The sequence below is a fragment of the Candoia aspera genome, chromosome 13 (assembly GCF_035149785.1).
Source record: "Candoia aspera isolate rCanAsp1 chromosome 13, rCanAsp1.hap2, whole genome shotgun sequence".
Classification (NCBI taxonomy): Eukaryota; Metazoa; Chordata; class Lepidosauria; order Squamata; family Boidae; genus Candoia; species Candoia aspera.
Window position 1 is genome coordinate 15,201,025 of NC_086165.1, and position 10,328 is coordinate 15,211,352.

The following is a 10,328-nucleotide window of genomic DNA, read 5'->3' on the forward strand; positions in this document are numbered from 1 at the left end:
AACTAGTACTCTGTCACATTTTTCATGCTTCTCAAGCCCTCTGTGGTGAACCATCTGTTCAACTTCCTAATGATTGTGTAAGTGTTGAATGCACACTTTGGAAGAAGCATGATCTTGGAAAGGTAGAAAGCACATTGGGCTTGGAGGGATATAAATCAGACATGCGAAGCACATGAGTAAATAATTTTTTTTCTCCTTTTTCTTGCTTGAATTGAGGTGTCCAAAAGAGGTGTGTATGTATGTGTCTGTGAGAAAGAGAGAGATGGTACCAGAAATAAACAGCATCTTGTTTGGCTGGGGGGAAAAGACCTACAGTGTTACTTTATGACAGTGTTCCTCAACCTTGGCAACTTGAAGATGTGTGGACTTCAACTCCCAGAATTCCCCACCCAGCATGGCTGGCTGGAGAATTCTGGGAGTTGAAGTCTGCACATCTCCAAGTTGCCACGGTTGAGGAACACTGCTTTATGAAGTTCTAAAGAGTCTGGCACACTTGTTCTTTCACTGTTTTTTTTAAAGTCCCTTCAATTTCTCTTCAAATTTGTACGTAAATTGAAATTCTTCTTGTATACTTTACAGATTTACAAACCATAAGGCACTAAGAGGAACATTCTGTCGCAATCTCATTCTGCCTGTAGTTTTCAACAGGCATGTCTTTTGGCTAGTATGAGAACGGAACACTGGAAAAAAGACTGAAAACTAAAACAAGTTCTTGGACTCAGTGAGCACAGTTCTGTTTTTATCTGCCTTTTATTTGGAAAAATAAAATAAAGCAAGCTCCTAGTCCTTACAGCTTTAAATATCCTGGTCTATTATTTTGGAGTGGTAGCTGAATAGAATTTCCAATGGCTGGGAAGCTGCTTTCTATATGTGCATAGCTCCTTTGCCTGTCCTCTGAATTATATTAAGAATATAATATTCTATACATATTTTAAAGTCAAACAGAAAAATAAACATTTCACTCCATTTTAATCATATTTACCTAGTGTTAAAATCTAGCTGGTGTGCAGTCTCAGGCTGTAACTCTGGATTCTTATTTCAAAAGAATTAAGAGATTTTATTTTCAGCTGAAGATTCAGGCACGGGGTTCCTTTTTTTTCATTTTTAGGAATAATTTTATTTTTTTCATTTTTAGGAATAATTCCAGTATGTTAGGATTTCGGGAAGACATCTAACTGAATATAGCAAATGCAACATTTACTCACTTTTTTCTAGTTTTCCTTGGGTGGTGGAAACTGCTCTATTGTTGGGTGGCTTTTCATCTCTGTTAGCATACCAAGTAGTATTTCCTCTAAATTAGAGGAAGCAACCTGATTCCCTCCCCGTGGTTAGAACTTCAACTCCCATCAGCCTCAGCAGGAGCTGTAGTCTAAAACATCTGGAGGGCATCTGGTTGTCTATTTTCTTGGGAGGTGGCTTTCTTTTTCTTCTCAGCCTTGATCTATCAAGGAGGCAACTATCCCTTTCTCCAGGATCTTTTTTTAATCAGGCCCCAGAGTCTCCCAAACTGCACATGCGCAAGGCCAGATGATAACCAGAAGGCAGCTTTTGAAGGGTCATCGGTTCACATCTTCCCTGATGATCTCGTTCAGCTGTTGACGGCTGCCATTCATTAAAAAAGGACTTCTTCCAAGGGGACTGTGCCACGATCCTGCACATTTTAATGCGGAGTCCTATCCATCAGTGACTTCTTAGAATTCAGTTGTGTAATCAACAAGTGTGTCATCTTCTCTTAATTTCCTGATAGAACCACCTGCCAATTCTGTAGGCAACAATAGCCAAGACTTCATTTTGCACTCATGCTCATTCGCTCGCCTTTCTGAAAATCATGCCTTGCATTTCAAAATCCACCTTGTGCTCATATAAGATGATGCTAATGATGTCATGTCTCAATAAGGAAAGCATTGGGAAATGTTGCCTACTTTATAACTGTCATGAGCACTGATGGTGAGCAGGAGGGGGCCCCTATCCAGGGGGGAAAACACATGCGTAGTAGAGAGAATTTGAGCTGTCATTCAAAGAGACACAGAACAGACCCGCCTTGACTTTTGGGGTTTATCTGTCTGGGTTTTCCCACGCTTCTTCAGTTTGCTAGGATTTTCTGTCTACTGTAGCAGTAATAAAACACTAGAGACTTATTCCCAGGTGTGTTTCCTGTTTATCAGGACAATAACTGTCCGTATTCCTCAGCACGTCAAAGTCTCTCCCCCTCCCTCATCCCAACAGGTAGCCAGTTTTGTGAATTACTCGTTTCAATTTAGTGTCATTGGCGGGCAGAAGATTTTATGGAATATATTAAATCATTGTTTCCTGATTTGTGGCGTTTTGAATCCAAAAAATCAAGACAAGTGAGATAATGGAAGGCAAGCAGAAGACAACACTGTGAAGTTTTGCCTGCACGTTTTTAAGCATAGATATTCTAGGCATAATTATGGGTTTCACGAAGATCAGCAACTGCTTTTATTCCTTCCCTCCCCATAAGATTTCCAGACTTACAGAAAAGTACAGGTTTATTTATTAAAGAAGGCATGCATTGTGCTCTGTTTTCCTTAACATAATTATAGCACTTGAGATTTCTAGACTTCATATATGTAGCAGTTTCATTAGCATTTATACTTTGTGGTTAAATGTACATTTTGGGTAGTGACCAATGCCAGCCAAATGAAACTTGATTCACAGAGTGATACATATGAATGCCTCCCCCACGTATTTTCTTGGCCTACCTCCCAGCTGATGGCTTCCAGACAGGAAAAAGAAGTGAGAACTGTGTGTAATCTGATTTTTCCTCCTACCCCCTGTTTCCAGTTTGTGGCTATAGGTACATTACAATTTTCCATTTAACTATAAATCCTCTAAGATAACCCTCAAACTAAATATAGCAATAGTTAAAAATGAATGCAGAGCAAAACAGGCAAAAATAACAAGCAGGTACAATAATTCAATTAAATTATTAAAATATATAGCTTCTACTCAGGTCACCAGAGCAACGTACAATATAAGTACTATAAGAGACATCATAAAGAAATGAAAAGCCATCAACATTGGAAAACTGCCTAATAGTGTAAAATGCAGTTCAGGATAAAACTGATCTGCAGAGTCTGTTGTCACAATGATGTAGGATTTGCGTGTCAGCTGGGTGGTTTAAATTTAAAACAAAATTAAATCATGATTTATTCACTGGTCAAGAAAATTCTATAATCCTTTCAAGTGACGGTGCATTCTTGTTATTTAATAACAGGAGGACATATTCTTCTATCTTCTGCAAAATAGAAATACAATTTTTAGAAAGTATGTATCATAGAAAGCCATGATTGGTCATTTTGAGAAAAAAAAACTTTACTGGCTTTTAAACAGTATTAATCATCTTGTTTGTTTATTTACTTATTATCTTTGTGTTAAGAAACAGGTCAGTTACCGGATCCATTGACTTCTGTCTCACCTCCATATTAGCAAAGAGAATAAAATATAATTACAAATTATATTCATTTTTAACAACATATTTTTCACTTCTAAGGTGTTTTTTTTTTTAATTTTACAAAATTTATTTTTATCTGCCCTGGGTGATGGATAAGCTTTTTTGGGGGACTGCAGTCAAAGCCATGGCTGAGATGAGCTTTTCCCTGCCAACCCCTTCCCATTTTGAAATAAACAAAACTGTTTTTTTAAAGAAATCATTCTATGGTGTGGGTGCATTACTGAAAAGTGCCTGTTCATGCAGAGGTCATGCAGTCTGAAGCCTGAAATGCATTCATAGGTTAGACTTCTAGGCCTTTCACAAGCCACTCCATGTGGAACATAGTCTGTTACTTAATAGTCTAACCTGGATAAGAGCAAAGCCTGTGAAATCCATGGAATCAAGACAACCCCTCTTTTAAAAAAAAAAATCTTTGGACCGTTTTTGGAACTGATTAGGAAATAGGAATACCAAATGAAGGAGGCACATGACAAGATATCTTGCTTTCAACTATCCTCTTTTTTAACAAAAACCATGAGCTTATTTTATTTGTCTGCCCAAATCATCTGTTCCATCTCAGGTGTGACGTATCAGTTATTTCACTGACTGAAGTTGATAATTTGTAGATGTTCAGACTCTTAGCAGTTTATTTAAATTATGCCTAAAATCTGCCCTTCATGTCAACTTTTCCAAAGTAATTGATATTAAACTCCTATGACAATGTTTTTAAAGGGTATGTGCTGGGAGAGAATTCTTCTATGGCCTATACTCTGTCCTGGGGATGGAGACAGAAGAAAAGTCGCTGAGAAAGCTATTGATGTCCAATCTCTGTAGGTTGAGTCATGGCAACTGGATTTCTTTCTTTTTGGTAGAAACATTTTGCTGCTTGTCCAAGCAGCTTCTTCAGTCTGACTCAACCTACAGACAATTCCACCTGGATGACTGAGAATCTTCATCGACATATTGATGTCCAATGTTTACATGCCATGCTCCAGTAAGGATCCACCATTCTAAGTGTGCCATGGCTGTAGCTCATTCCTGCAATCATAGCTGCCAGTCCAATTCCTATTTTATTTAGGTCATTTAGTATACAGTATTATACATCAGTGTTTGTCATGAGTGAGGATGGCGAGCAGGGGGCTCCCATCCAGACTGTTAAGCGCATGGGTAGCACTGAGGAATTAGGTAGCCATTCAAAGAGACACAGATCGGGACCGCCTTAACCTTTGGGGTTTATACGGCTGGGTTTTTCCCACGCTTCTTCAGTTTGTTAGGATTCCTGTTATGTACAAGCAATAAAACATTAGAGACCAGTTCCTTGTCTCAGCGTGTTTCCTGGCAGTTAGGACAGTGTTCCCTGTTTGGTAGAGTGGGCCAACTGAGGTTTAGCAGGTGTTTCAATTTTTTTAAGCTTAAATATTAATGACCACCAGCTTAATTTGAGCCCCATTTTTTCTCTCCATCCATCAATCATTTATGGCTTTAAGATACCTGTGTTTCCCCTTGCTGCCTCCTGATACCAGCTGTTACCTGAGATGTCATTCAATAGAACTCAGAGTGCAGCAATTCAGCTTGCTTTGGTATGTGAGACCACAAGCTGTTTCTCTTCCTCTCCACTCCACTCAAATTAAAATCAAAGGTATGCTTCAGTCTTACTTTTCCCAAGCTGGTCCTATCTGTGTATTAAAAGTAAATGCACTCTCAAATGCCTTGACTGTAAGTGACCTTATGGATGTATTAATGTAGCTTTCTTGACAACAGCAGAGCAGTGGCTCACCATGACCTTCTTCCAGGATGATCTTTCAACTTCACAACCAATATTTATATTGTTACATTGTGTGCAATCCTAGTCAGGGGTCATAATAGAGATATCTTGTTTATTTCTTAGGCAAAATTAACAGTAAAAAATCTGAGATGATAAAAGCAAAATACAATCTGTGCATCTCACTGGGGAAGAAACACCGAAAAAAATGGCCAGCTCTCAATCTTCATGTTTTACAGCTTTGAATGAATAATGTCAATCTATTTGATCATTTCAATATAACAGAATTGACAGAAAAGAGAATAAAATACAAGGACTAGAATGCTAAAAGGTTAGCTATGTAAAATTAAATTACAAAATTACTTCGTGAATAAAATATTTATTATTATTATTTATTAAATTTCTCTACTGCCCATCTTGTGCAAATTCAAAACTTAAGCCGAGTTTCTAAAATGCTGAATACATGAAATACTTCCAAATCCAAAAATTTTATTATTATGGAGTATACCAAAGAACAGTGACACTCTCTTGTGAAATAGAATAACGTAACATAAAAAATTAAATAAGATTGCCAGGTTACATCATTTGTTTCTAGTCAGATTGAATAATAATTGTCATGTTTCCCTATCTGTTTCTAAAACTTTTTTTTTCTGTGCTTTTGAGTCAGTGTTGACTTCTGGCGACTGCCTGGACAAGAGTCCCTGCAGTTTTCTTGGCAAGGTTTTTCAGAAGTGGTTTGCCATTGCCTCCTTCCTAGGGCTGAGAGAGAGTGACTGGCCCAAGGTCACCCAGCTGGCTTTGTGCCTAAGGCAGGAATGGAACTCATGGTCTCCTGATTTCTAGCCTGATGCCCTACCCACTACACCAAACTGGCTTTCTTACTTTTTAATCCTTTTAATTTTACATTTATATGTTGTATTGGAATATGTTTTTACTTCTCATCCTGCAGCTCTTACTTTTATTTCTCATTTGAATCAATTCCGTATTTTAATGTGTTGGCTTTCTTGGTATTTGAATTATTCTTCAGTTTTTATTGTGCAATTTTAATGGACTGCAAGCCTCCCTGGGGAAATTTGGTTTTGGAGGGCAGCATGTATGTTGTAAGAATAAACGAATAATTGGAAAAGTAAAATTTTAGTCTTTTAGCGGGTCCCCCATGTAGTTTATGTACTGTGCCATTGATTTTAGTGGCAAAAAATAGGAAAGAAAAGGATTGCAATGATGTGGTGGTGGTGTGTGTGTACAGGTGCAGGCACATTTTAATTTTCTGTCGCCACCCTCTTGAAATCTCTGAATTCGGTAAAGATTTGGATGATTTTTCTGCTTTCATTTTTTTTCCTGTTTTTATGCCAACAGAAATCATTTCACCTCACAATAAACCTTTTATGCAATTTAAGGGGGAGTACTGTACTGATCCTACTGCTAGAACAGGATAATCTCCAATCTGTGGTAGATGTTTGGTTTTGTTTATTTTTTTCTTCACCTCCCAGTCTAAAACTTTTAATCCTCTTAGTTCTTTAGGGAAGCTGCTGATTTAGCTAAACTTGGGCCTAACAGCAGGGAGTTGCTTATCCCTGGAAGCCCTTCTGTTTGTCTAAGCCACACGCAAGGCAGGTAGCTCTTGATCCAGTAGCGGACTCCTATAATAATGTTCTTCCCGTTCCTTTTCTTCTTTCTTAGATGCAGCAGCTCTTTTACGAAAACTATGAGCAGAACAAAAAAGGTTACATCAGAGATCTCCACAATAGCAAGATCCACCGTGCCATCACTTTGCACCCCAACAAAAGCCCACCTTACCAGTACCGGCTTCACAGCTACTTGCTGAGTCGTAAAATAGCAGAGCTGCGATACCGGACCATTCAGCTGCACCGAGAGATTGTCCTCATGAGCAAATACAGCAATATGGAAGTCCATCGAGATGACCTTCAGCTGGGAATTGCCCCTTCCTTCATGCGATTCCAGCCACACCAGCGTGAGGAGGTTTTGGAATGGGAATTCTTGACTGGAGAGTATCTGTATTCCACAGCAGATGGACAGCCACCTCGCCGAGGCATGGACTCCTCCCAGCGTCAGGCCTTGGATGACGTTGTGATGCAAGTCATGGAAATGATCAATGCAAATGCCAAGACTAGGGGGCGGATCATCGACTTTAAGGAGATACAGTATGGCTATCGAAGAGTTAGTCCCATGTATGGCGCTGAGTATGTCCTTGACTTGCTACTTTTGTACAAGAAGCACAAGGGTAAGAAAATGACTGTCCCTGTTCGGCGACACGCATACCTGCAACAGACCTTCAGCAAAGTCCAGTTTATGGAACATGATGAAATGGATGCCAAAGACCTGGCCAGTAAAATCAACCAGGATTCAGGATCCTTGTCCTTTCTCTCTAATTCACTTAAGATGTTCGTCCCATTCCAGCTAAGCAAGTCAAAATCCGAGAAGACAGAACCCAAAGACCAAAAAATCAACATCTTAATTCCTCTTTCTGGACGCTTTGATATGTTTGTGCGCTTCATGGCCAACTTTGAAAAGACTTGCCTTATTCCTAACCAGAATGTCAAATTGGTTGTTTTGCTATTCAACTCCAACTCGAATCCTGATAAGGCAAGGCAGGTGGAATTGATGAGAGACTATCGTATAAAATACCCCAAGGCAGACATGCAGATTTTGCCTGTTTCTGGAGACTTTTCCCGAGCTCTGGCACTCGAAGTAGGGTCCTCTCAGTTTAACAATAGGTCTCTGCTCTTCTTTTGTGACGTTGACTTGGTTTTCACAGCAGAGTTCCTACAACGATGCAGAGCCAACACAATTTTAGGGCAACAGATTTATTTTCCAATCATCTTCAGCCAGTATGATCCAAAGATTGTCTATAGTGGGAAAATTCCAAGCGAGAATCACTTTGCTTTCACACAGAAAACTGGTTTCTGGAGGAACTACGGTTTTGGAATTGCCTGCATTTACAAGGAGGACCTAATTCGGGCAGGGGGGTTTGATGTTTCTATCCAAGGCTGGGGTCTTGAGGATGTGGACTTGTTCAACAAGGTGATTCAGGCTGGTCTCAAGACGTTCCGGAGTCAAGAGATTGGCGTAGTCCATGTGCATCACCCTGTCTTTTGTGACCCTAACCTTGATCCAAAACAATATAAAATGTGCTTGGGGTCCAAAGCATCAACGTATGGTTCTACACAGCAGCTAGCTGAACTGTGGCTTCAAAAACATGAGCCAAGTTTTGGAAAGAACACAGTTGCTAATGGTTCCCTGAGGACAGCTTAATATCTCGGGAGAGGGGAGGAAAAAAAAAAGACACTGTATTGCATTTTTTAAAATTGCCCTAATTTATTTTCTGTTTTGGGGAAAATGTTTTGATAGTTGATTTTTTAAAATGACCGCACAAGGGTATATTTTAGAAATCATCATTTTCTTACAAGGACCTTTCCAGTTTTTTTTTCTGAACAAAACTGTGACCAACCTTTGTCTTTTGGGGGGAAAAAAAAAACTGGGGCTAAATATTATGACTTGCCTGGTTCTGACAACTTGAAATAAGTATCTTTTTTTGTTTTCCTTTTTTGGCTGATAAACGGACCAAAAAGAAATAAATAGAGGAGGAGAAAGCTCAGCAATTCTACACATGGTACTTTCATTGCTCATTTAATTGCCTGGGCTGTTCCAGTGGCAGTTAAATGCAAGGTGGCATAAATGATTCACTTATTTTCCCCCAATCTGCAGGAGTGTGTGTGTGTGTGTATGTGTGTATCCCCCATGCTGACTAATATGCCTTCAAGAATGTTTCATTTGGTTGCCTGTTTCAGCCTTAAAATGTCTTTTTGCTCAAAATGTTTTCAAGCAACCAAAACAGATGTGGAAAATGAGCACAGCATTAATTATATACACTGTTGTCTAAAAAAAAGAGGAAAAAAGTACATCCTTTCTTGCCCAGGTCTAGATCTGACGTTTAAAAAATCCGTATCAGGTTCTAAGTTCTAAACATAATTTTTGTATAAATCCATCTTGATGACAAAGAACAAAGCTTCAGTTAATAGAGAAGAATGGCAATTCTATGCCAAAAAAAGCAGCAAATGTAAATCCGAAACACTCCAAATTAAATGTGTTGGGAAAATATTTACTGTATTTCCCCCAGCAGTTAACAGTATTTTGATTGGGAACAATTTACTACATTTCCTTTGCTTAGTTTTTTGCTTTCTGTATTGTGTGTAGGGTTTTAATTTATTTAATATCCTTTGTTTTTAGGTTCCTGTCTTTTTATTTTTAATAACTATTAGTCATTAATATTTATGTATCCTAGAAATGTATTGCCTTTTCTTACTGTTTCAGGTAGCTTACAACTTCTTACTTTGCAGTAAACCATTCTCCAAAGATTCTTCTAATGTGTCTTCTTTTATTTGCTAAAATGTCTGTCTGTCTTTAAAGAGTAATTGGAAAACCTTGATATGGTTTTTGATGCTCCAAAATGTATTTCATTTTTCAGGAGGGGGACCGAAACTGTGAGAGGAAAAAAAAAATCTGTACCTAAGCACAAGCAAAACGTTTTAAACTTGGGCATGTTGTTGCAAAATAAAATGCATTTGAATAAAACTAAGCCTACTGCATTGTTGCAATTCCACCAGAAATTCTATTCAAGTAAAATCATTTGTAATGTGTGACTGGATTTGCACTTCACACTCAGCCATAATTCTTTATGGCTTTTTGAACGAACTACAATTGATTGGCTTTCCCCAATATGCTAAGCCATAAACCATGGTTTTCACAGTGACTGGGTTTACACCATGCACGAAGCCAAACTCAACAGCATTTGGTACATTCCCCCCCAAGGAAAAATTACGTTAATAAATAGTCTAATTTTATTTATTACATCAATTTATATAGCTGCCCATCCTGCAAACACAACTCTGCAAATATAGGATTAGAAACCAACAGAACAAATATAATAACATTAACAATAACAGAATAATAGCACAATGGCAGCCAAGGGCAATCTAACTCACAACACATAACCATAGTCATGTCAGAAATGACAGGCTTACCCAGCCTACAGGCTTCACGCTCAGAAGAACATCCAGGTCTTCAAGGATTTACAAAATGCCAGCATGGTTG

At 38.5% G+C, this 10,328-nt stretch overlaps 1 protein-coding gene across 1 annotated transcript in view; it reads left to right on the forward strand.

Moving 5' to 3' along the window:
- Window positions 1-9,594, forward strand: part of CHSY1 (chondroitin sulfate synthase 1) — a 78,492-nt gene extending 68,898 nt beyond the window's left edge. Inside the window, exon 3 of the mRNA XM_063313941.1 lies at window positions 6,897-9,594. Within this exon, the coding sequence (XP_063170011.1) occupies window positions 6,897-8,489 (1,593 nt within the window). The 3' untranslated portion in view covers window positions 8,490-9,594. The remainder of the gene's footprint in view (window positions 1-6,896) is intronic.
- Window positions 9,595-10,328: the final 734 nt, after the last annotated feature.